Source organism: Pituophis catenifer, unplaced genomic scaffold (genome assembly GCF_029215685.1).
Source record: "Pituophis catenifer annectens isolate HBS135680 unplaced genomic scaffold, rPitCat1.0.hap2 SCAF_2, whole genome shotgun sequence".
Classification (NCBI taxonomy): domain Eukaryota; kingdom Metazoa; phylum Chordata; class Lepidosauria; order Squamata; family Colubridae; genus Pituophis; species Pituophis catenifer.
The window spans coordinates 97749712-97777191 of record NW_027256882.1 but is presented as its reverse complement, the minus strand read 5'-3'; the positions used below and the strand labels follow the sequence as shown (position 1 = coordinate 97777191).

General features: G+C 40.1%; 1 protein-coding gene across 1 annotated transcript; it reads left to right on the top strand.

Moving 5' to 3' along the window:
• Positions 1-1740: 1740 nt before the first annotated feature.
• LOC139309694 (neuropeptide Y receptor type 2-like) lies at positions 1741-18283 on the top strand. The gene is made up of 2 exons (XM_070933877.1): positions 1741-1764; positions 17065-18283. Exon 2 carries the CDS (start codon positions 17123-17125, stop codon positions 18281-18283), a length of 1161 nt encoding a protein of 386 aa, XP_070789978.1. The 5' UTR covers positions 1741-1764; positions 17065-17122.
• Positions 18284-27480: the final 9197 nt, after the last annotated feature.

The window sequence follows — 27480 nt, the reverse complement described above, 5'->3', positions numbered from 1 at the left end:
GGGAGCGTGTGCATGCGCTCCTGCGCATGCGCAGAAGCTTTTGCACATGCACAGATCATCCATGATTATGTCCAGGTGGGTGGGTGGAGCCTCCTGTCGCTTTTACTACCGGTTCACAAGAACTGGACCGAACCGGGAGCAACCCACCACTGGTTTCTGGCCTCCGGGGGGGGGGGGGAAGAAGGCCATTTTCACTCTCCCCTAGAAAGCCTCTAGAGCCGGGGGAGGGTGAAAAATGGGCCTTCCGGTCCCACCGGAAGTCAGGACATGATCCGTTTCCGGCCTCTGGAGGGCCTCCGGGTGGGTGGAGAAGGCCGTTTTTGCCCTCCCCAGTCCCATGATGGATTTTTTTCACTATTTGTATTCTATAATTTGTACTCAAAATCAACTTAAGATAAAAATTGCTAATGTTGGGATATTTCTATGTCCTATGCAACTAGCTAGTCCTGTCCATTTTCCTTTCACCTGACATGCCAATGGCCCTTTTAAAACTATTGTCATTTTACTAATAGGAAAAACTGCATTCACGAAACCATCTCAGTTTGAATATAATGTAATGCAACTGGAAAGAAACTAACTCTAGATATGAAGGAAGGATTTAGGATATGAATGTGCTTTTTTTTTTTTTTTGGAAGTGTTGTCTTTATGAACTCAACCTCTTGGAGGTTGCCTAATTCACCCCTGTTTATTTTTCAGATTTGGTCAGAAAAAATATATTAGTCTTTGATACTGCCTCTGTAACTGTATTATTTTTATGCACTGGTTTCGTAAATGTGCTTGCAGCTCAGTTCTCTGTATGTTTGCCTGAAAGTATGTCCTAAAAGTACAGTGGGGTTTGATTTCTGTAATTGTGATAGAAAAAAACTTTGGCGAGAGGGAGGGAGGGAAGGAGGAAGGAAGGAAGGAAGGAAGGAAGGAAGGAAGGAAGGAAGGAAGGAAGGAAGGAAAGTGTCAATCAATCCAGGAGCATTGATCCAGGGGTGGTAATCCAGTATAAAACTTTATATGGGGAGCACCATGCATATCCAAAGATTGAGACAAATCTATGGGAAGTGCATATGCAAAAAGCAGTATTAAGCAAATTATTTGCAGATGAATGTAGGAGAGAATAAGATCTAATATCAAACATCTACATTAGGGAAAGGGAAGGCACGAATAAAAACAGAAGGAGAGGACTTGGAAAGGGCTATTAAGCAATAAAGTTCTGGAGGTGAGCAATGCATGGTACTAATCTGCTGAATTCTAGTCCTCTAAAGAAGATGCACACAGTGACACACATACACACACCCCAGCACAACTCATATTTCACAGGGAATGAATCTTTTTAATTGTCACAGGATGTTTCAGCAATGTAAGAAGCCCTGCAGTGGTTGAACAATGCATGAACAGCAGCCACTGCTTCTCTCTCTTTCTCTCCCCCCACCTCCTGCTCTCTCTCTCTCTGTTGCTAAACACGCTTCCTTCTGTCTTGCTTTCACTCAGGCAGAGTCTGACAGAACATCCAGCTTCATGGGATAGAGATTATCAGTGACACTCTGTTGAAGCCTTGGTCCGTCAGCATTATATAAAAAAAGGACAGCTTTCAGGGAAAAGTCCACTTCTGTCATTTAAAGGGGCAGGAGAGGGAGGTTTTCTCTAAAAGAGAAAACTTTGAACAAGACCCCTTGCCTTGGGCTCACCACAAGATTCTGCAGGGTGGAAAAAGAGTGGAAATTCTAAGAACAAAGAGCTGGGTCAGATACTGCAATGAAACAATAACTCCAGGTAAGTGGCTTTTTTGAATGCATTTTCCAGTCAAGGAAGTTGGAAGGGAGTGAGATGGAGGATGCTTTTTTATTTAGTGGAAACCGTCAAGGTTTTGGGGGAGAAGAGCTTATTTCATACCATGCCGTTTGAATGCGTTGATGCTGCTATCATCTATAAAACTTCCTTCTTTTGCTGCTAATTTTTGGCAGGTGACGGTGTTTTGGGTTTTTTTTAAGAGGGGTGCAGGATGTAAGATGGAAGCATGCAGCTTCCCATGCCATACGTGGACCTGTTTCTTTTATTTGACTGACATCTCTGATCAAAGGGGCTTTGCAGTTTGGGGAATACTACAGGTATTACAGGTAACAGAGGAATAAACATTCAAGTCGTGGGCTATGATGCAACTCACCATCTTCATTTGTTGGAAAATATTGCCTGCCGTTAACTTCCAGTGAAGCGAGACTGCACGTGCTATAAGCAATCTTCCAAGGAATGTCAAAATATTTGCATGGTGAGGCGGAGATTGGGAAGCAGGGAGCCAAGGGAAGGGAAATGTACAGATTGGTTAATATTCCTAGTTCCTTTTGTTCCCTGGATGTTTCCCTTAGGAGAAAGATCTTGGGGAATTCTCTCCATCATTTTCACTTTTGGAAAACTGTTGGTTTCTTCTGTGCATTGCTTTCCCTTCGGTACTCGGTTCATAGATAGAACCAAAGTCTATCTTTCTTGCTTGCTTTGATCTTTTTGAATATTTTGACATACTCTTTTGCCCACTTGCTTCTGGATCTAGCCTGCAGACTCAGAATGAACTCTGTGTTTTGGCTTTTGAGCATTTAGAAACATCTGATAGTTTTGAGAATAAGCTTCCTCATATATCAAGGAATCCCACGGTATAATAGTTAGACTGATCAGATATGGTGTGATTTCTGGTGAAGATATAGCACTAAACCAAGCACTTTTAGTACTTTTTGAACTCCATTCCTTCTCTGCTTCCATCCTATCTTATTGCTTCTTTTGTGCTCTGCAGGCTGAGCTCTTGGGTTATTCCTAGAAAAAGGAGAAATGTATATCCCAGCTTGATTTTTTTAGATAAAAAACTCAAACTCACACAGGAAGATCAGTTTAGGGGTGACTTTCAAAAGAGGACTCCTTGCAGTTAATTCCTACAGCTTGGCTAGATACCTTTGCAGTCATCCGTGAAAATGTCCTCCCCATTACATCCCCCCATCCGTAGAATTTGGGAATTAAAATAAATGCCTGCAGTATGTTTTGGCTAAAGTCCTGAAGGCTTGCTGTGTTCTCAGCCAGCATGAAATAGCTACCACAGTGGCATTCTCCTTCCTCTAAATTCTTTTTTTCTTTTTTTGGGGTGGAGGAAATGAAATTGTATATAACTTGCTAACTTCTCTTTGTGAGAGTGATTGGAAAACCGTGTTGCTTTTTGTTTTAAGTAGGAGAATCATCTCAGACTAGTCTTTCTAGTCCTGAAACTTTTTTGTTCCCTCCACAGGAGACAAATGCTGCTCCTGGGTTGGCTCTGTGCCAGCAAGATCACAGTCCATCATCCTCCTCAGATAGCAGAGCCCATGATTTTTCAGCTCCGTGGCAGCCCAAGAGGATCATTGCAAATCTGAGGGAGATGGGCAGTTTCAAAATTAGGTGTGTGTGTGTGTGTGTGTGTGTGTGTGTGTGTGTGTGTGTGTATGAGAGCGAGGCAGAGGGATAGATAGACAGATAAATAGATAGATGATAGATAGGCAGATAGACAGATAGACAGACAGATAGACAGATAGACAGATAGACCAACAGACTGACCGACTGACTGACTGACTGGCTGACAGACAGACAGACAGACAGACAGACAGACAGACAGACAGACAGACAGACAGACAGACAGACAGACAGACAATATAGGGTAGGATTCAGACTGTTGGGAAGAATAATCCCTTTGTCCCGCCTCCTTAGCTTTCCCTCCAGGAGTTGAACTCCCATATTGTTCCCTGCATTTCTTCATCAGTTTCTTTAAAAAGTGAGTCCTTGTTGAATCCCCTCTCATAGCGGCTGAGATTTTGTTTTAGTAATAAATTGCAAAATCAGATGGAGATGAAACTAGAAGGCTATCTCTATCAGTTTTCATCTTCTCTGTTGATCAGCTGGAGGAAAACCTCCTTGACAATTCCTTAATGTGGCAACAACAGAGATGGTGAAGACACTTGCAGGCTACTGTGAATTGATATAAGAGAGTTTGGGGAATGAAAATGGTGGCTACCTGAAAATATCTTAAGTGGGGGCTAGTGGAGCTGTTGCAGAAATTGTGTATTGTCATGCTCCAGTTTGCATTTTTATTTCCTTAATTGTAAGCACCTGAGGGCGTCATCCAGGACAAGACTACTGTGTGCTTCAATAAACTCATCCTTCCTGCAAGGGCACAGAGTTTAAAAAAACAAAAACAAACCACCTATTACAGGGAACCTATGTGCTTCCCATCAAATAAATACAATTGTAATATGAAGCCAGATGTCATGCAATATCAGGAAATGACTCCTGTTGAGTGGGATTGATCTTTTGACAGGTAGATCGAGATTAGTTTGGTTTGACAAGGCTGGAAGGGTTCACTTTGTGTTGCTGGCTTTTGGCCCATAAGTCCGAAGCTTTTGTTTTTCATGTTAATCACAAGACTCTTGGCTTGGCTAGAAAACATGTTTGGTTAGAAGGATTGGACGGAACGTTTATTCTTGGGCACAGAAGCATGTTTCCTTAACTTCTAGTTTTGTGCATCTCCTTACTTTGTCAGAAAGCATTCCACACGCTAGTTAACATCTGCCTTTGTTTAGGTCTTGGATCCATGGAGATTGATGTAGCTGAAAAGCTAGGACTTCAAAAGCAGGATGCTAAGGATATGGGATAAAGCAGTACTGTATTCTTTCTCTTTGACTATCATGCTAAATGTAAACATGCTTTTTATTAGAATCCTCAACAAAATAACACTGCTGGGAGTATCGTGGTTGCCCTCTTCTGGCGGCATTTTATAATCCCCAGAACTTTCCCTTGAGTGAGTTCCTTGTTCAAAGAGGACTTTGAACTTACCCCTTTCCTCTGTTGGGCACATAGATTCACTCTCGCGCAAAAAAAATGATAATTGGGTTGGGAGAAGCTACCAGGCGGTAATCAAGAGTACCGCCTGGACATTCCTGCACTGAGAGATTTAGCACAAAAGTCAACAGGAGAGACAAACTTAAAATAAGGTTTCGGAGTTGTGCAAGTTTTATACAATTGTCTTTTTCCAATTTCTTATTACCTGAACTGTGCTTCTCATCCAGATTTCACTATTGCTTTGATCTGACGTTTGGACAAGCAGGAATTATTCACGTACAGTGCAATGGTGGGATTCAAAAATTTTTACTACTGGTTTTGTGGGTGTGGTTTGGTGGGCGTGGCATGGTTTGGTGGGCGTGGCAGGGGAAGGATACTGTAAAATCTCCATTCCCTCCACACTCCAGGGGAAGGTTGCTGCAAAATTCCCATTTCCTCCCGATCAGCTGGGACTTGGGAGGCAGAGAATAGATGGGGGCGGGGCCAGTGGTGGTATTTACTGGTTCTCTGAACTACTCAAAATTTCTGCTACCGGTTCTCCAGAACTGATCAGAACCTGCTGAATACCACCTCTGATACAGTGCTTCCCAATTCTTGTGGATCTTACAAGGTAACATGTATGCTTAAAGGCATCCTTGAAGAGTCTGTTCTACTATTAATTCTCTGAATTTATCTGAGGCAATTAAAAGTCTCACTGGCTAATTTAAAGAAACACCATAAGATGGGACAGAAAGAACAGCTCATCTTAAGTATGGAACATTCTTACAGAGATAATACCCATTTGGTTGCTGCCCTTCTTCAGTGATAGTTATGTTATGACAGTTATGAGGGGTGATGAAAAAGTAACTTGGCAAGGTTTTTGGAAGATGGTTTGCCATGGCCTCCTTCCTAGGGTTGAGAGAGAGTGAGTGGCCAAACGTCACTTGCTAGCTTTGTGCTTAAAATCAGATTAGAGCTCTCAAGTCTCCTGGATTCTACCTGATGCCTTAACCACTATACTAAACTGACTTCAGAAGGAAAGTAATAACCATAGAAATAGAATTAGACAGGAATCAAGATTTTTGCCGCACAAAGAGCAAGATATTTATGTTTTGTGTTTGAGTGGATAGCAGATTGGTGGTGAGTCTTCTGCACTGACAATGGAGATATGAGAGGGGTGGCATTTTATTTAAAGATCTTTTAAGGGGAGACCTGCAGCCAACATAGGGAGAGGTTTATCTAATCTTGTAAGGACAACTTGAAATTCAGGAAACAGAGGCAATTTATTGGACACTCCAAGTTATAGGCCTATAAGTATGCAGGAGAGGGAACCAGGTCTTGAATGCATTGCTGCCACCTCTCAGAATCCACTTCTCTTCCCTCTGCCCATTGGACGACTTTTAGCAATCTAGAATGTGAATGCTCAGGGAAGCCAAAAACTGAAAATATTAAGAGGAAAAATCAAAACTGATCTTTTATTATTTAAATTTAGGCCAGAAATGCTCTGTATTGTTGCAGGGTAGAATAACAGAATCTTAAAAGCCCACCAGAACTTCTCAGTACCACAAACAAAATAAAAAGGGGAGGGTTATTTTGAGTTTCTCTCTTTTGCGTTCCTCTTTCTCAGGACTGAGAAATCTGTGCTGAAACTCTCTTCCTAATGGAACATTACTCTCTTTCTGCTTCCCAAGGAAGGTCAACATTCTTCCTCTGTGAAACCACAAGAGTGGATACAAGGTGCAGCCCAATAAGTGGGAACAAGATTGGATTAGGTGATGAAAATATGAGTGCCCAATTTTCTTTGTAATCTATACTTCAAGTTGATATCAGAAACCGTTTCTTGATAATCAGATCTGAAGCAGATGATGACTGGTAATTTTGTCATTGTCAGCCTTTGAGAATTGCTATTATCTTTGTACCTTTTCTTTGATTTTGCCTTTCCTTTCAATCATTACCACTTTTTCTGTCCCTGTATATCATTCCAGCCTGTATCATTATACAATCTGTGTGTGTGTGTGTGAGAGAGAGAGAGGGGGGGGGAGAGAGAGGGGGGAGGAAGGGTGAGGGAGGGAGAGAGAGAGAGAGGAGATGGAGAGAGGAGGGAGAGAGGGGGGAACAGGAATCTAACCTAAAGAAGGATTAGTGAAGCAAGCTAAACAATTAGCACACTGAATTTGCATCTCCAAACACCCCTTCACATGAACTCATGCACCAATCCAAAGGTTATATATCTGAGCAAACATGCCCCTTCTGAAAGGACATATTTTGGTTCAATTAGTCCTTTTCTTGAGTATAGTGGTCCTTGGTGGCTTCAATCTCTTTTTCTCCATTTGTCTTTTTCAGTGGCTTGACATCTTTTTCAGGGTCCTTCCATGTGTGAGGTTCTTTTGCTTGTTTGCTCTTTGTAATGTAAACAGCCCTTGCAGTGAAATCTCTTTCTTGGACCTCTTGGAGAATCTGAGCTGTGGTGCCTCTTTTCCTTCTGCCAGGCAATCAGATCCTTGCCATCTGATATGGATCTTTCAAAGCCTGCTTACTGTTTGGCTGACATGGGGTGTCATGTATTGAACAAAACCCAACACTACATAGTTGTTTTCTCCCCTCTTCCCCCCAACATCAAACTAAACAATGCTTCAAGGCTTTGTGGCTTTGTGTCCCGTTTGCCTTTCCAGTATTCTGGATGCATAATACACATTCCTTCCCTTGAGAATGGCCATCATCATCCTTACTCACCTGGGGAAAACTGCTCAGGCAGATCAGCCCTAAATCTGAGACAGTTTTCCAAATGTCTAGATTCCTTAAAGTGGGTAACATTCCTTAAAGTGGATCTTCGCAACTACTCTGTCATTTGTAGCATTTTTGTCCCTTTCTTGTGTTTCTCTGGCTCTCTCTCTCTCCTTGTCCAATACACTGGTAGTTTCTTGAGATTTCAAGATCATGTTCATCTTGAGAGGGAGAATTTTGCTCCTTTCCGCATTCCATGAGCTGTAGCTTTCCTGATTCAATTTCCAAAAATTCCTTAGTATTTCCATTAGCTGTTCAGGAGGCATCCTTTCTTCTTTGTGAAACTTCTTTACATCTTTATTTCAACTGTTGGAGCCAGTGGTGGGATTCAGCCAGTTCGCACCACTTTGGGAGAACCGGTTGTTAACTTTCTGAGCAGTTTGGTGAACTGGTTGTTAGAAGAAATCATTAGGGCAGAAAACCAGTTGTTAAATTACTTGAATCCCACCACTGGTTGGAGCCCATAACTCTGTTAAAGATGGAAGTGTGGGGTGAATGCCTGTGAGTGCTCCTGAAAAAATGGGGGTTTAACATGACCACAAGTTAGAGAAGCAAGTTTCTAGGGGTAGCAGAAAGCACATTTATTTACAGAAAATACACAGTGGGGATAAACAAAGCCTAGACTCTAGCTATTGGTAGTTACATCCTATCAGGAGAAGACTTCAAGAACATATATTCTGAGTATGTGTGTGTGTGCATATGCATGCACCTGGGGAAAAAGATAAGAGAAACTGACAGAAGGTCAACAGTTTCTTCGACAAAGGACAAGCAGAATGATAGACAAAGCTGGGCTACAGGATAAATCTTTAATACTCTATCTACACCTTACTGCCTTCCTTGTGGCCAGTTAGTCATGAGATACTGAAGACTTAACACCAGGGGTGAAATTCAGCCAGTTCTATTTGGCTCAGGCGAACCGGTAGCAGCGGCTGAGGGAGGATCCGTCCACCCACGCGGACGTCAAGACATTGCTTTTTTGCAATATTTTAAGCCTTTGCGCATGCGCAGAAGGCTTTGCGCTTGTGTGGACGATGATGCATGTGAGTGAAGCAGGCGCACGCACATTTGCGAACCGGTAGGGAAGGTAAGTGAATTTCACCCCTGCTTAGCACCATTGGATTTCACCTCCAACAGGATAGCCCCCAAGAACCAGAAGACACAGAACAATCTGGGATCTGGATAGTTGAACACAGTATCTCATTATCAAAAATTGCTATAGGCAAAGGCTATCTTGTCCCGGCAGAATTTTACTTTTAAGAAACTTCTGTGGGACTAATAGTTCCATCCCCCCCACCCGCAACTGTTTCAGTGTTCCTGTCAAGGTTATTCCCTACTTAAGCAGCATTTAATTTCCAAATGTTATTGTTGCACTGTGCCTGAGCAGATCTCTAGGAAAAGGAAAGAATGATATGTCTCCATTCTGTTAGTGATATTCTGCAATGATAAGGTGATTTATAAACGTGTCTAGAAAAGAAAGTATTCATGTCTTTAGCGAAACATGTGACTTACCAATATCCCATCGGATTTTTGATATAAAGGGTCATGTATATACTGTCAAGCTTTAGACAAATTTAGAAAGTCAAAAGAGTTTAAAATCCATTTGAACACTGAGAGTATTGATCTAATCTACACAACCCAGTAAGAGGCAGAGCATTAAATACAGAACTATTCTTTCAGGGATTTTTTAAAACTTCAGCTTAATTTATAAACTATGATGAATGACAGAGAACAAATATACATTAGGCAATTATCTTTCACTCACCATCAACCCTGTTATGAGGTAAAATATGGAATCCATATTTTTAGTGTCATACATGAAATGAAAATTCAGCTTAATTAAGAGACAGTGAAAAGCCATGTTTTGAGGATTTCATTTATGTCATTGTATACCCGGAGGCCAATCCTTCAAAAAATTGTAACAAAAAATCCCACATGAGTTTAATAATTTGCTTTTCCTCAGAATACAGATCTGGTGAATTATGAACATGTGATTTGATTATAAAATCAGAGTCAGATTGCAGATTATATGTTCTTAATATTGTTTCTCTTTAGTAAGATAGATTTTAAAGTCATCTATCATATTCATCGTGGGGAAAAAACATGCGGAAGGGTCTCTTGCTTTCATATTGCCTCTTCCTTGAAGTCATTTTAGAGACTCTTGTTGCAGAGAGATGTTTGGACAAAAGGGAACACAAATACTTGGCTGCTGCTTCTAATGAGGCACTCCTATAATAATATCTGTAGTAGCTGAAAGGCCATTACTGATTTTCATAACATGAGTGGTTAGAATGGAAATGTTTCAAAGAAAATAGAAGAGCAAATGCACATAAAATATGGCCCTGGGCTTCAGTCATCAGCTGCAGTTGCCATCTTGATACGTTCTTCCCTCCATCTCCTCATCCTGGATGCTCCTGACTAAATAGCTGCTTTTGAAGTAGAGCAGCCCTGTTTCTTGTCTTCCCTCTTCTACAAAGCAGAGGAATGGCATCTGGATGACATCTGGAAGAGAGGCAAAAGCCTACTTTTCACTCTATGGTTGTGTTTGCATAAGACTCTTACTCATGGTTAACTGAATCATTTTCTGAGTTTATATGGCACACTAGACTATGACTAACTATGTGCTTGGCTGAAATATTGGTAGCTAGATTATTATCCAGCGTGCCTCTGGATGTGTCTGTTCAGATGACGATGAGAAGCTAGCTTTCCTGGGATATTGAAAAGGTATCTTGGATCTACATATGAAGAAGAGTAGTTATGATTGTAGTAGATCTGTTCTCTCCATTGCATTCTTCCTGTCCTCCTCATGTGAAGAGAAACACTATCCATAGTCTTCTGCCACTTTATACACAAAAAGAGGTCTGCTATCCATTGTCCCCTACATATAAAGCATAGTGAGGATGAAATGAAATGAAATGGGAGGAGAGAATTAGTACAATTGTTCTTATTCTCCCTCCTTATTAATTGAATCTAGATAACTTTCTGAAGAAGGTATATGCCCATTTACCTTTATACCTACTTCCTCCATGGTACAGATCATATGTATATGGCACACAAGGATTAAGTGAATGCTATGGACTGATGAATGGATATTCAATTCTTGTAACCAAGGAACAAGATCATTTTCTTTCACCCCATTTTTTGTTTCCTGGGAAGGGTAGTCTTAGCCTACTTTTCCCTTCATGTCACCAGTCCAGGAAAGCATTGATGACTCTCTATGCTGTGTTAGCTTTCCTCAGCAAACAAAATCACCACTCAGCCTTCTTCCTTTCCTTGTGTGCAGTAGCTACCCTTTGCTGTTGGAGTAATTCCCTATTGCCTTGGTGCTCTCGGAGCTTGGTTGTTTGCTTGCAGATGTTTCATTACCCAACAAGTAATGAAACATCTACAATGAAACAACCAAGCCCAGAGAGCACCAAGGACTCCACAATTCAACCCTGAGCCACATTTGTTCTCTTCTATTGCAATTTCCTACCAGCAGACCATGGATAAATTTGGAAGGCTGAAGACTCTGATCCATAGACTCAAAATCTATACAAAAGAGAATAGAATGGTTTCTCTGAAATCCAGGTGTATCAAATCTGCAAATATCTGGATAATGATTGAATGCTGTCTGGGTTTTCAGGGAATCACAGCAGTAAAAATTCCTCTGAATAATCCTTCTGGCCCAACCCTTCCTTCTTTTGTTCACTATCATCTCAGGCATAATACATACATTTTATTTATTTATTCATTTATTTCAATTCACATTAAAATCATTGGGTAATCAGTGACCACAGCAAACAGGGATGACTCTATAAGATCCAAAAAAGGAGTTTGAAGTGCCCATTTCTGATGTCAAAATATTAAATACTGATTTTAAACACATTTGAAATTTGTTCAAACATTCAGTCAATTTACATTCTTGATTCATGAACAAACACCCATGAAATGACAGGGACTAGAAAAAGATTAACATTTTCCTCAGATTAAAAGTCATTTTGGTGGAATTGAAGAGAGAGTAGGAGGTAATTTCAATGTTAATGCAGCAGGCTTCCCAATTGGGGGAGTGGTGGCAGTCTCTGGGCACTAGCTGGGATCTTTATGCTCTTTTTAGTTCTTGCATAGACTCGATCCAAAAGGAGGTTAGGGAAAGGTAGATATGAGCAAAAATGTTGAAATGATTGTTCTAACTACCTGTTGGTTGAACCATGAAAAAAATGTAAGGTTGGTGGGATAGAAATTTCTTTTACAGAAATCTCACTGAACGTTCTGCTCTTTAATATGCTTAATGATATTTTCTCCACATTTATCTGGGACAAACAAGCCTATCACTTATGCCTTTGCTTTCTCTGGTACAAATCTGCCAGTCTTTCCTTCCTGTAGTAATGAGATTGATTTGTTGTGTTGTGTTATTGCACAATTGAGTTAGAAGAAGAGTTTCACATCTTGAACTTTTTAAGAATTCTCAGGAGCATCATCTCAATCAAATAAGCAGTCATTGTTTAAATTTTTTTTGAGGCTAATGCCTTTTCACTTCCATTTGTCTTACCTCTTCAACATCTTTCTATGTTTCATCTTTTTTCTTGAAAAAGTTTGCATTTTTGTTCTTATTAGTTGATCATTTATAACAGGGCTGGAGCCGATGTGCCATACGTACTTAACCTTATTTGACATTAAACTTTCACTTGTGAGTTTGTCTCCATGCAGGAAGCAGAAAGAAAAGTGTAGATTTCAATTCATAAATTTCAAAAGTGTAGATTTCAATTCATAAATATCATAGGATGGGAAAATAATGCAAAGTTTCTGGAAGGACCTTTCTGGACAGGGATAGAAAAGTGTTTTTTTTAAAAAAACAACAACAACAACGTGGGAGTGCATTTTGAAATTTGAGAGCATGTAATGAGTAAAGTCATAATTCCTAGTGGGAATGATCAATCAGAAAACATCAATTTATCAGAAGACAAACTTGAATTGTATTCACAGAGTACTCATAACCTGGCAATTGAGTTAAATTATTTTGAAGATATACAGAATACACTGAACTATAAACAAGCCAAACAATTTAATTCTGTAAAACAGCTTATCAGGAAACAGTTGCTCAACGTTTTCCAGCTCATATGTATGCTTCTTTTCATCTGATTGCATTTTGTCCACCACATTAGACCAGCTCATTCAACGTTGTCTTACAGTCTGGAGCAATACTGTTTAATTATTATTCCAATGGGGGGGACAGATATATGTTTATCAGGTTAAGAAAAATTAATAGCCTCTTAGGGATTTTATGACTATAGGACATAGTCAAGACACTGCAATAAATATTTCTGTCTGGCCCAGTCAGTGAGTCTGCACAGCCATTGCTTCATTCTTACAAAACTAAATGAATGCCAGAGGTGGCGTTGTGTAACCCAGCAGAAAGTGGTGACTGTCTATGAACATTTCAGTGAGTTTAATGACTTTGCTTTTGATTAGATAGAACTTAATGATATGATTCTGAACAATCCAAAGCATTGCAAATTGCCTTTGATCAAACTGAAATAGCATTGCAATAATTATTGGCAACGTTAATTAATTAATTCTTAAACATCAGCCTATTTTTAAAATCCCTTTTGAGAGAACTGGTTTAATGGCTCAGGTTATCTTTGCTATATAAATGGCTGTTGGGCTGCTTTTTAGACATTATGCCATTGGTCAGATGTTATTTGGGGTACAGTAAGATATCAAGAAAACATCCAAAGGTGCTTTTTTCAAGAAAGTCCATTCGCCTCTTGAAAAAAGCACCTTTGGGACAACCATGACCTGGATGACTGAGAATCTCCATAGATATTAAGAAAACACTTTATCAAACAACCCTGGATAGCCCTTACTCATTTCAATCCATTTAAAAGAGATGAAAGAATCTGGGTATAAAATGACAGTTTTAGAGAAAATGCTCTCATGGGCTTGCACAAATGAAACTATACAATGTTTGATATTTTGTTTGAACTGATATTTGTACATGCAGTTTACATGAATATTAATGCCAGTTCAAACCTAAATGGAACTGCTCATCTGTGTCAATGTAGCTGGCCAAGGATTATTTTAATTTGGAATTGTAATATTCTTCCTTCTTGAATTCTCAATGAAAATGCAAATTGGTAATAAATAAGTAGAGGTGAACAGAGTTTATTCAGGCCTATTATTGCTAAAATGAAACTTGTTATTATTTTCAAATGTATTATTTAACTTGAGTTGGAGGAACTGAACCCATAGGACTGAGTAAGAGTATTGAAAATAAATTTATAATTCAGTGTGATAATGATCTCATCAGTGGTGGGATTCAGCCAGTTCGCACCACTTCGGGAGAGCCGGTTGTTAACTTTCTGAGCAGTTTGGCAAACTGGTTGTTGGAAGAAATCATTAGGGCAGAGAACCGGTTGTTAAATTACTTGAATCCCACCACTGGCTCTGATCTAATCTGCTGTTGCTACTATAATTTGATTTATATTTTTATTACAATAGAAGTCTAGATTTAATAATAGAAAATATTGCATCAGCCTAATCTAAAATGCTTCTATGTAGCCGCTTCATGCACAACATGGAAAAAACAGGAAGGGAATTCAATTTCCACCCTTTATTCACCCTTGTTGTATGATTTAGGTTATAGATTTCAGCACAGGAAGAAAAAGGGAGAAAAAACAGCAAGAAGCATCAGTCATACCAAGAATCAAATATGGCAACGATAATCCTAATTGTGTAACTTTGAAGTTAAATTGCACAAACAATATGGTAGCATCTGAAAACTTAGGCTAAACTATGTCCATCTTTTATCTTATGTTCTATGCAGTTCTAGAAACTCATAAAAAAAATCCTGGGTCAACATGACATCTACAGCTTAAGGGAGAGATGAAAAATAACAAATGTTTGGAACAGCAGTGAAGAAGATAAAGCAATAAGTGTTATATCCGGAGTATCATACAGACAGATTAATTTCAGTGGTCACACTACCGAGCCTGCTGCCAAGCTCATTGTTCTAATTTAATTCCATGGTGTCAGCCTCTAAGAGCTGGTAAAATATTTGCACACACACAGAGCTGAGAAGGAAAGGAAATAGCTGAGACCAATCTAACCAAGCCCTTCTTCCCGCTCATCGGCGAACATCTCAAGCAACAGAGGTTTCCAGCCAAGCTGCCTAAATTCCTGTTGGAGCTCCCAAGAGGAGTTTTGAACTTTGTTCTGCAAAATAAGCAAACACACTTGCTTTCAAACCAAGAAGAAATCCTTCATAGACCCTAGAGATTAATTACATGTATCTAAGCCATTAGAGATACAGGGCTGGAAATAAAGAATCAAATCAGTGAAGGGGGCATAATGATCAAACTGACTAAAAGGCTGTGATTCTGATTTTTTCCCTATGGCTTTGGCAAAATATTCTTAAAGATTTAGGGCATAAATTTATAATCTATATTTCTTCTGCTACATACATATATGGAGCCCAGCTGTGACATTACTGACAAGCATGGTTGAGTTAATTTGTTATTTGTTATTTTGCCTTACGAACCTTGAAAAGGATTGAGTAAATCATACAGTAGTGTGTAGTAAGGATTCTAGAAGTCACAACAAGGAGACATAAGGACTCTTACATTTATCATCTCTCTTATAGTGAATATTTTATCTTTCTCAGGGAATGGCTTAAGAATTCATTGTCTTTTACCCAGGACATAAATATGCTGGTTTCTCACTCCATATACAAAAGTCATTTGGACTATCAGTTGAATAATCTATTTTGCTATATCTATTTAGGGGCTCCGGTAGTGTACACACTGTACACTCTTTCATCCAACAGAACATCCTAGGAGATCAACAGGAGCCATTGGGAGGCACCATTCATCTTTCCCAACATTGACTGCCTTAAGCAATTGCTTCATTCAGTCTCACAGTATGACCAGTTTTGACTTAGACTAGTCTTATGTATGTTTATTTAGAGCAGAACAGCTCCATCTCTGAAGAGACTCCTTGTCCCTTATGATGAGCTCATTAGTCTCAGTCTATGGACTTACCAGATGGCAGGAAAGGCAGAAAACAGTAACATTCATGCAGAGTTACCTTTAAAAAATTCCCTAATATAGATTGGGACCATACAACTGACTAAGCCAAAAAAAAATAGTTTGCTTATTTTATAGAGTAAAGTGAATTGATCATTTGTGGGCCTTACGGCACTTATCTTGCCTGCTGGGAATTCTGGGCTCCACATACAGCCTGTGGACCATAAATCCAACTTTTATGTTTGTGAACTAATTGCAATTTATCTGGTTCAACCATGGATAAGCAAACCATAATTTATTGTGCTAAACACAGCAACTGTTAGATGCAAACAAGCAGATCCACACATGTAGTGTTCAGGCTAGCTATTTTATTGTTCTCTGTCTATTACAGAGGATTCTCCTCAGCCTGGCAGATTTAGCCTATCAACAACCAGATAAGGCTGTAAGGCAGCAGCCCCCAACTTTTTGGGCACCAGGGACTGGTTCCGTGGAGACAGGTTGTTTCGCGGACCAGAGGGGGTGTGGTTTCGTGTGTTCTCTGCATCCTGCGGATGGGGCTTTGCTTGTTTGCGCAGCCCAGTTTTTGACATGCCACAGACCAGTGCTGAACCACAGACCAGGGGTTGGGGACCCCTAATCTAAGACATTTAAGGAAGGTCATATCTAGCTCTCTTTTATTTACGTAGCAACTGGAATGATTGTTTTCCAACAGCAACTGTGTCAGCTCCTAAAGATCTACGTTAGCCCATGCGAAATGGCTTGCTGGGAGTATTATGAAGAATATAAAAAAATGGCTCCTATTGTTGCTTGTCCAGGTTAGTCTTTAGTGGAGGATCTTGTTCACTCAGTCCCATCATATAGTTATATCCAATTCTATGGGCAAGGAACTGAAGCCTTAAGCATACTGATGAACAAAACAGCTGCAGAGTTTATTGTATTTCTAGTTCATTGCTAATTTATATTTTGACTTTCCTTGCCATTCTTCATGCAAATAGAATTACTCTGACAAGCAGAGGCAAGGTCATGAGAGCGCACAAAGGCAGATTGTAGATCAATTGCAAGCAATTGCAAATTGCCAAACTGGTGATCTGGTTTATGTGATGATATGAGCATGACATTTGGAAGGATTATTTTTTTTAACTCATTCAATTTTAGATAAAGAGAATTGCAAAGAGAAAAAAACATCTTTTGTGAAAAATAATGTGAATTTAATCAGGGTCAAACTTTTTTTGCTCTTTGCTTGGCTTTTATTTTATCATGCAGATATAATGGGATCTACAGAGGCTAATTTTTTTCTTTCAGGTATTCCATTCAACTGTGCATGAAAACCAAATATTAATCGTTTTAATGTGCACGAGGATTGCAGAAATTTAGAGCTTAATTTGAAATGCTGTATTTGATTATAAACTAAAGTCTTTAAATATCATCTTTTTCAATCTTATATTTGTTTCTTTTTCTGCAGACAAACATACAAGCATAATACTGTCAACCCAGGGCCTATATAAATACAAAAAATAGGCATGGGGTTACTTGATCAAGTCAATAGCACCGTCATCTTGGAAGAGCGTATCTTAGAGAAGAAACCACAGTCTCGCTGGCATGCAGACAGTCTTGTCACCCCCAGTCAAGGATTTCAAGGCGGATCCAGTGAAATTATGATGGACAGCACCAAGATCCTGGGGGTCCAAATCATACTGGTAATGGCTTATTCTCTCATCATTCTGCTGGGATTCATTGGCAATTCCTTGGTCATCTACATGATAGTGAGATACAAAACCATGAGGACTGTAACCAACTTTTTCATAGCTAACTTAGCTCTTGCTGATCTAATGGTGGATACTTGCTTGCCCTTTACTTTGGCTTACACTCTGCTGGATGAGTGGAAGTTTGGGGCTGTACTTTGTCACCTGGTGTCCTCTGCTCAAGCTTTAAGTGTTCATGTATCTATTCTCACATTAACCGTGATTGCTCTCGATAGGTACAGATGTATTGTTTTTCATTTAGACAGTAGAATATCCAAGAAAATCAGCTTCACCATCATAGCGATTACATGGCTGGTTGCCGCTCTCCTAGCTAGTCCACTGGCTATCTTTCGAGAATACAGATACGAAGAAATTCCATCCATCAACCTCAGAATCGCTGTCTGCTCAGAGAAATGGCCTTCTGGCAACAGAGATGCCACTATATACAGCCTATCCATGCTCATCCTGCAATATGTCTTCCCTCTTTCTATCATCTGTTATGCCTACATCAGGATATGGTTCAAACTGAAAAGCCACATTAGTCCTTCTGCTAGAAATGACACTCACTGTCGCAGGAAAAAGACCACAAAGATGCTTTTCATGGTTGTTGTGGTGTTTGCCGTCTCTTGGTTACCTTTCCATGCTTTCCAGCTTGCCGCAGACTTAGATATGGCACTTGCCCTCCATGATTATAAACTTCTTTATACGGTATTTCATGTCATAGCTATGTGTTCCACTTTTGCAAACCCTTTGCTCTATGGCTGGATGAATAAGAACTACCGCAATGGATTCCTTATGTTCTTCCATTGTCAGAAAAAGCCAGAGAGGCTCTATGTAGAGGGATCAATTCGGGGGAGGTCCTTCACTTTCAAGGCTACTACTTTGAATGGGAGCATCAAGCACTCAACAGGTGATGGACAGCTACCAACACCGGTTTAGTACATAACAGCTTCATCTCCATACAGGGCCTACCTGTGTTGCCCACCTAAAACTGTTGTTTCCTCCCCCCTAAAAATAAAATTGCCAAATTTGAATTGCCAAAATGCTGTCATTGTCATAGTTAGATGAAAGCACCTTATCTATTGGTCTCTCAAGCTTTGTGTACCATCCATTCTGCTTTCCCAAGTTAAACAATCCTTGCCTCCAATTTGTGTTTTGTGTTCCAAAAGAAGCAGAAATCATTTCATTCCAGCATGCTTTAATTTATGAGAATAAATAAATAAATTTTACTGTTATTTGAAGGGCAGGAGAAATAGCAGGCAGGATTATTTCACTGCTTTAGGCGCTTAAGAGGGAATGAAGGTGTTTGCAACAATATTGACAAATCACAGCAAGCAATGGCACTTATTAAATACATGATGTTTATTTTAACTTCCTGCAGATTTTTTCCACTCCTTATACCAAAGATCTATCTTACCATTCCTTAATCAGAATTCTGGGTAATACATTATTATAGTTATAGTTCAACAAAAGAATAGGAATGAAAAAGTTGTATAACACACGGGTTCTGTGAAAAGTTGTTCTAAAGTAATTAATTCCAACTTCTCCAATTATTAAAAAGGGCAAAATTTGCTTTTTGATTTCCAGCAGAAAATATTGACTCTAAATGTTTTTAGGCTAATGTTATTGATAGTGACACTCACACTGCACTCCACTTTTTGCATTTCATTCACTGGTTAAAGTGATTGTTAAATCTTGTTCTTTAATACGTAAATATTTATTTTGGGAATTGAAATTCCTGTTCTTCTTGACTGTCATGAATATTTCATATTATGAGATTGCTTTCCTACTTTTTCTGTTTGGGGGATTCTAAGATGTCATCCATAGCCTTCATTCTTGGTAAGTTATTGCAAAAAACATGTCCTATAATACAGGTAGTCCTCGACTTACAATAATTCGTTTAGTGGCCATTCAAATTTACAACAGCACTGAAAAATGTGACTTATGACCGTTTTTCAAAATTATGACCTTTGCAGCATCTCCATAATCATGTGATCAAAATTCAGATACTTGGCAACTGGTTCATATTTATGACAGTTGCTGTGTCTCAGGGTCACGTGATCACCTTTTGCAACCTTCTGACAAGCAAAGTCAGTGGGGAAGCCAGATTCACTTAACAACCAGGTTACTAATTTAGCAACTATAATGATTCACTTAACAACTGGTACAAGAAAGGTCATAAAGTGGGACAAAACTCACTTAACAAATGTCTCACTTATCAACAGACATTTGGGGCTCAATTGTGGTCATAAGTCGAGGACCACCTACACTTATATCCACTTGACCAATTCAGATTCTGCATGAATACTATAGAAGAACAGATTTTCCTTATCCTGAATTCTCAGTTCTTCTAGTGTCTGAAGTAAGAATCAGGATAACTCCAGGTGGAAGGGAGAGTAATTGCAAAGAGCAAATGTGAGCATTGTGGCAGTCAGTAAAGCACTCTCTCTAACTGAAAATTTTGTGGTTCATTGCCAACATGTTGTATCAATTCTACCATTGCTCCAGGTGATCTTTATCCAGAATTGTTCAGAAATGCTACGGAATATTGATATCCTTGACAATGGTGTTTGCTCTGGGTCCTAGTATGTAAATGAAATCTTCATTAGCTAAGGGAAAGGAATGGAGTCAAAATGATTATAATGAGATTAGAGGTGTAATGGATAACTATGTCTTCATGATGCCCAGTGAAATAATCATCACAAATTGCTGCCAATGTACATTAAAACATCTATCTGGAAGGAACTTTGGAGTCTTTTCTTTCTTGGATCATGAATATTACTCTATCTGTGACTATCTAGACACATGATTTTGTCTTTTAACAGATAAAATACTAAAACATTTCATGATAACTTCTAAAGTCATTTTCCCTTTTTGACCAGAGAAAAAGACACAGAGAGATGTAAGTGCTCCAAAATTCACCATGAAATAATATTCCATAAATATGTTTTGTGTACGAAGAAGATACATACTTGAGGCAGATATGAAAGTTGTACGGGTTATGATGTCATGATGCAGACTCCTTCCTATGTCCCCTCTGCGGAGGCCCATGCTTGTATGAATGGTGGTAGCTTCAAACAAATTGCACATTACTTTCTTTATATGTGAAGTGACCACAGATCTATCACATCCCAAAGAAAAACCATTTAAGAAGGGCCGGTTGCAGACCATCTGGAATTGGATCACCTTCCTTTTTCCGGAAGGTGATCCTTCCCCCCCCCCCCATAGTGGTTTCCAACAAATACAGTTCAGTGGCCTCTCCAGAGGCACAAAGAGAAAGCACTTGTGTGCCAGAACTCCATCAAAGTCTTGCCTTTCATAACTAAGAAAATGGGCTGAGGTGTCAGTATTTGTGAACAAATTGTGAGCAGAAGAGCACTCATTTTCCCCTATTACTAATATTTAGAGGCATACTATCTCTGATCTGGCAAGTTCCATATAGGCAGCAGGAAAAAAAAGTATAGAAAATAGTGCTATGTTCCTTTGCTTTAACACAGGAATTTTAGGAAATCTTTCTTCTTTCTGATTGTTATTTATTTGTTTATTTGTTTATTTATTTATTTATTTATTTATAAACAAATAAGAAAACAAGTAACAAAGTAGACACAGACATGGACACATGAAAAAATTTTGGCACAAAAAAAAAGGATATAAATTGACAAAACATAGCCATAAACACATAGAATGATTACATATAATTGGGAACAGTAGGACAGGGACGGTAGGCACGCTGGTGCGCTTATGCAGCCCCCTTAGGGACCTCTTAAGAAACATGAAAGGTCCACGGTAGACAGTGTAAGGTAAAAGGTATGGGGTTTAGAGAGACTAACAAAAGGATCAGGTAGATTGTTCCAGACATTTACTACTCTATTGCAAAAGTCATATTTCCTACAATTAAGATTGCAGAGTGTAAGCCAAAGTAAAGGGCAAGATTGAGTTTAAATCTATTGATTGGCCCTTGATTGTAGCCAGGAGAGGGTCCCCTTGAAAAAAGACAAAAAAACCAACAACCCCAAAACAAAACAAAACAAAACAAAACAAAACAAAACAAAACAAAACAAAACAAAACAAAACAAAACAAAACAAAACAAAACAAAACAAAACAAAACCTCTACAAACTCTGGTGCAACAGAGAATTAAAGAGCAAAAGTGATCAGAGAAAAGATGGTGATAATGAAGTTTTTCAGCACAGTTACGGTATTTTTTGGTATGATATTACAGAGATGCATTCAAAACCTTTGCATTCGACTTCATAATGGAAAAATGAGATATGTCAATATACACATCTATACCAGGGATGGGTTCTAAATTTTTTTACTACTGGTTCTGTGGGCGTGGCTTATTTTGTGGGTGTGGCTTGATGGGAGGTAATGTGACAGTGGGCATGGCCAACTTTTTTTTTTTTTTAACTTTTAAAAGCATTTTTTCTACAACTTTAAGAGGTTGCAGAAAAAAAGGCTTTTAGAAGCCTCTGAGATCAGGCAACTCAGCTGGGATCACCAGAGGCTTTTAAAGGCATTTTTTTTCCTACAACCTCTTTGGCCAAATAGGTTGTAAAAAAAATGCTTTTAAAAGCCTCTGATGATCCCAGCTGAGCCGCATGATCATCAGAGCCTGTTTTTTTACTTTTAAAAGTATTTTTTCGGTTGAAGAGGTTGTCGAAACAATGCTTTTAAAAGTAAAAAAAAAAAGCCTCTGATGAGGTGGGCGGGGTAAGCGACCGGTGACTGGGCCGGGGACCGGTTCGGGGGCATGGCCAGCCAATGTTATTACCAGTTCTCCGAACTACTACAAATTTTTACCGGTACGAACCGGGAGCAACCCACCACTGATCTACACCCTTTAGTAATTAATCTATTTTACCTTTGAATCTGTCACAAATCTCTTGTACCACCCCAACATATCCAAACAGCTACAGTGAATGGAAGCATGGTGCAACACTTTTAACCAGTCTATATTTTCAAGACAACAAGGAAGCTGAAGGTATCAAAGAGTGGCTTAAGCTAACCAAGACCTGTTCAGCATAAGAGATTGTAGAAGGAGAAGGAAAGCTCTGACCAGGCTTCTCTCTGTCCTCAGCTTATTATCTGCAGCATGACCGAAAGAATATTGGAATTTGCAAAGGTAAGTAGAGCAATAAAGGAGAATATTTGCAGTTCAGGATTGAAATGCGACATTTCATTGTCTCAAACTAGGTGACATAGTCAGTGCTCAACAAGTACAGCAATTTCATCCAAATGATATCATAACTCAACATCTTCTTTTGACCTTAGTCCACTCCAATTTCTGAATATAGGAAAGTTGGAGATCCCTTTCTTTATTTTCTAAGAAGCTCCATATTCAAAAAAAGAACTGTGAAGTCCTTGGTGCTTTCTGAGCCTGATTATTTGCTTGCGGATGTTTTATTACCCAATTAACAATCCTGAGTCCATATATTCTCTTCTATTGATCCCCAAAAGATCCAAATAAAACTACTCATTAGTTAGATGCATAGGCCTAGTCTGAGGCAGAACTTGCCTCAGAAATAATCAGTCTGTGTTGGTGAAATGGTCTGATTGGATTGGGATCCTTTTCCCAATCCCAGTCTGTAATTCTGAGAGATGAGGGGGGGGATTAGGATAGAAATTCTCAGGACAGAAAATTTAAAGCCCCAGAGATGGATGCAATCTCCCAAGTTAGCTAACACTATTAAAATTGGTATTAATGTTGCTTTCTTTTATCACGGTTCTACTTCTATTTGCAGGTCTTTATATTTTGTGATTTTTCTCCAGTCCTTTCTCTTCTTCTTTGCTGTTTCCAGATACTGTCATGCCAAAATGGACTCTTTCATTAGAATCTGCCATGTTAGAATTTACAAGAAGTCCATTATTTTGTCTCTTGCATTGTGGAACAAGAAACAACAGATCTTGAACTTCTGTGTTTTTTCCTTTCCATGTATCAGAAAAATGCTACTGTAGCCCTCCACCTTCTTTTTCTCTTCTAGTCTAAGCATTTTTTAATTCTGTCCTCTTCACATGACTTATTTTCTTCTTCTGTCACATGCTATCATAGTCAATCCATTGAATGGAAGATGGAAACCATTTGATTCAACGGCCTGTTTTTCAATATATCTAAATTCAATAGTAAGAAACAACACATTTTTAAGAGCAATAGTTCTGGATACATTTTAATATTTCATAATAAATCAGAGTTATAGGTTTGAGTTAAGATGCCCTAGTTTCCCCAAGATTGCATAGCATTGGAACTTACTGATTGATTTTTATTATAAGTCTTAATAATGTTTTCCTTGAGTTTGATTGATTGTCTTTGTGGATAAGTCCAAATGATTTTCTAGGCAACAATTAAGAAAGAGTTTGCAACTCCTTTCTGGATTTTTTAATGTTTTATTTCAGGAGCCTTAAATAAACATAAGCCCCCACTCATCCCATGAGACAACTTTGTAATTAGATTCATCCAAGAAAAAGGGCATAAAAATAACCTATACTGCTTTTTAAACATCATGTGAGACAAAAAAGCCTATTTTTAACTTCCGTCATCAAAAGATGTGCGATTGCTGCAGCAATCTTAAAAGCTTATCACTGGTGTGCTATGATGCTCACATTTATCTGGATAAAATTCAGTTAAAAGATTTGACATACCCCCTCATAAAAAGGGAGGTTTAGAAGATTGATGGCAACAAACCATAATTTGCAACAAACCTACTGGTGTCTGCATTATGCAGTCCAAAAAAGTCCAGATGGAAGCCATGATCAAAAGTTCTTCCTGTGTTTATGTGCATCTCCCTGGATTTGCAAAGTTATAGTGTCACAAATACAGGCGGTCCTCAACTTATGAATACAATTGAGCCCAAATTTTCTGTTGTTGAGTGAGACATTAGTTAAATGTGTTTTGCCCCAATTTATGACATTTTTGCCACAGTTGTTAAGTGAATCACTGCAGCTGTTAAATTAGTAACCCAGTTGTTAAGTGATTCTGGTGAATCTGGCTTCCCCAGTGACTTTGATTGTCAGAAGATTGCAAAAGGGGATCACATGATCCTGGGACACTGCAACTGTCGCACTGCAAATGCGAACCATCCGAATTTTTGATGACAGGACCACGGGGATGCTGCAAAGGTTGCAACTGTGAAAAATGGTCATAAATCGCTTTTTTAATGCTGTTGTAACTTTGAATGGTCACTAAATGAACTATTGTAAGTCGAGGACCACCTGTATGTGCTTCTGTGGATCCACCTATTGTGTTGCATGAGCAACATGCTGCCTTGGTGACATCTTTAAAGTTGGTTCTGTGACGAATTTGTGTATTTTGGATTTGACCTCTCAGTGAGAATTTTAGTACCCCATCGCATGTTGCATCACTCAAAGCTTCTCCGCTTCTGTTTGTTTAGGTTCCATACCTCGTAACCATAAGATTGTTGTTTGCACGACTAAGACACTGAAGGGTTAATTGCTTTGTTCTTTCTCGTCTTCTGTTTGGATTGATTTTATGCTATTAAAGCTGAGCCATCTTTAGCCTTTTATTTCTTCATCCGTCACTTGTGTGGCACAGATCTTCTGCTTGAGGGAGATTGAGCAAGAGACATCGGCTAGGGGCTCATCATCTCATTTGAATACATGGCAGGGGCAGAAATGGTTTCACAAGCATTGAGTCTTTTTAGGCCATCTGCTCTGCTTGCCAGCTGAGCTCATTTAGACACTGCTCAGAATGTTGATAACATCATGAGTTGCTGAGATGGATTGTTTAGTAATCTTAGGGAAAGAAGGGAAGGAAAGTGGAAAAGTGTCTAGGACAGGGGTGTCAAACACAAGGCCTGTGGGTTGGATCCAGCCCGCGATGTGGTCGGATTTGGCCTGCAATGTGGTCGAATCTGACTTGCGGGGCTGTCCTGAAAAATGTAGGAGGCCAGCCCATGTTGCTTTGGCCCGGTCTACCCAATGCAGCAGTTTGGGGAGTGGCATCAAGCTGGCAATGCCTACCCAGTCAGCTATGCCCACCCAGTTGGCCATGCCCAGTGAGTGGTGTCAAGCTGGCCATGCCTGCCCAGTTGGCCATGTCCCCCTGGCCCCTGAGGTCAACCACAGCCCTGATGCGACCCACAATGAAATAGAATTTGACACCCCAGCTCTAGGATGTTTGGGCACTGACCTTTGGCTACACCCACCTAGCCAAACAACAGCAAGCTTTCCTCCTCTGCTGGTCCTCTGCCGGCAATTGTCCACTGTCAATGGCCCCCTCACTTTCCACCCCAAGCCCCTCATCCCAGCCCATTCACTGAGACACAGTTTGACCAGGGTGTTTTGCTGCACAGGACAAGTAGCACCAGCCAATAGGATGGCTGGTGGTAGTGATGGACGGCAGCGAGCAATTGACGGTGGGTGGGGCTATTGCAGGGACTATGGGGGGCAGCACATGATCAACGGTGTGCTGTGGGGGATAGTGCACGATGAATGGTGTGCTGTGGAGGGGGCAGTGTGTGATCGATGGCAGGCTATGGGGGAAGAAATTGATGAGGATATCTGATAGTGCTTGCAGTTTTGAGACCCACTGCCTGGGAAGGAAGGAGAGAGGGAAGCTACCACAGGCTGCCAAATGCCTGCTTTGCACTGCAAACTCTGGGGTTTCTACACTGCACTGCGGTGCCCTCTGCCTTCCTGCTCAGAAGACAGCAAAGCTTTAATACTGTCCTAGAAATAATATGAAAAGGGGGACTGGGAAGGAGAGAAGTCCTCACAACAGGAGCAACTTGAGTTATTATGCAAAACTGTTTGATCCAGGAAAAAAGTTTTCACTGCATAGAGAAGAAGCAAGGAAGCCAGCCAGCAGGCCGGTAGAGCCACAGCCCACTGCCAATTGTGCACTCCCTCCCCAGTCTGCCACCAACTCTCCACAGCCCGCCACCGACCCCACAGCCTGTTGCTGATCGCACGCTGTTGCCCTCAGCCCGCTGACAATTGCATGCTACCCCCCAAAGCCTCAATTCCCCACCTGCCGCTAATCATGTGCTGCCCCCCTACCCCCAGTGCCATCGCTGTCACCCGCTGCCTGATTGTCTGGCAGTTACTTGTCTGGTACAGTAAAATGTCTGGGTCAAACTGGGATGAAGGGCTGGGGGTGGAGAGCCAGGGGGCCATTGGTGGTGGATAATCACTGGCCGAGGGCCGCAGAGGAGAAATGCCTTCCATTGTTTTAGCAGCAGTGGTTGACTGGGAGCCAAGTGGGCATGGCTAAGAGTCGGCAACTAAACGTTCCATTCCAAAAGAGACACTTCCTCCCAGGGCAGGGAGAGAAGCATAAGAAAGACATTCAGGTAAATTCTGCCTTACTTGTGCTAAACTGTGAGTGAGAGAATTGATTCATGCCTATGGAGATTCTTAATCATCCAGATCATGGTTGCCCCAAAGATGCTTTTCAAAGGACTTCCTCGCTTTTTTTTTTCCTTGAAAACATTTCACTTGTCATCCAAGCTTCTTCAGTTCTGACTGAATGGTTGGGGATAGAAGCATTTCTATGAGCCATGGTGGCACAGTGGTTAGAGTGCAGTACTGCAGGCTACTTCTGCTGACTGCCGGCTGCCTGCAATTCAGCAGTTCAACTCTCATCAGCCTCAAGGTTGACTCAGCCTTCCATCCTTCCAAGGTGGGTAATATGAGGACCCAGATTGTTGGGGGCAAGATGCTGACTCTGTAAAAGGCTTAGAGAGGGCTGTATAAGCACGGTGAAGTGGTATATAAGTCTAAGTGCCTGAATTTCTCTTTCCCCACTCTTGTACTAAAGAAAATTGAGGCAGGATTATGTTGACTTTCTTTTTCCACACTCTCCCTTTTGCAGTACTGAGCTGTCCTAACTTAATAGTTCATCTATTCCTTTATTACAATCATCCTCATATTCCTTCCCGGTATCTAAAGAAATGAGGGAAGGGGATTTTAGGCTTCCTGATGGGTAAACATCTATAAAAGTATGGAAAGGAGAGCAGTGAGGAAGGAGCAACCCCTAAAGAGAAAAGGCAGAGAGTGGGAGACAAGGCCACAGATAAGTTGGTCTTTCCTACATAGATGGGAAAAACAAGAAACAGGGAAACAACCAGTGAAGTCTTGTAATAGCCCTAGTCCAGACCACCAGTCTCCATTGCCAGCCGC

Excerpts from the sequence above, each read along its gene's own strand:
- LOC139309694 (XM_070933877.1), top strand. The coding sequence starts at position 17,123 with ATGGGGTTACTTGATCAAGTCAATAGCACCGTCATCTTGGAAGAGCGT.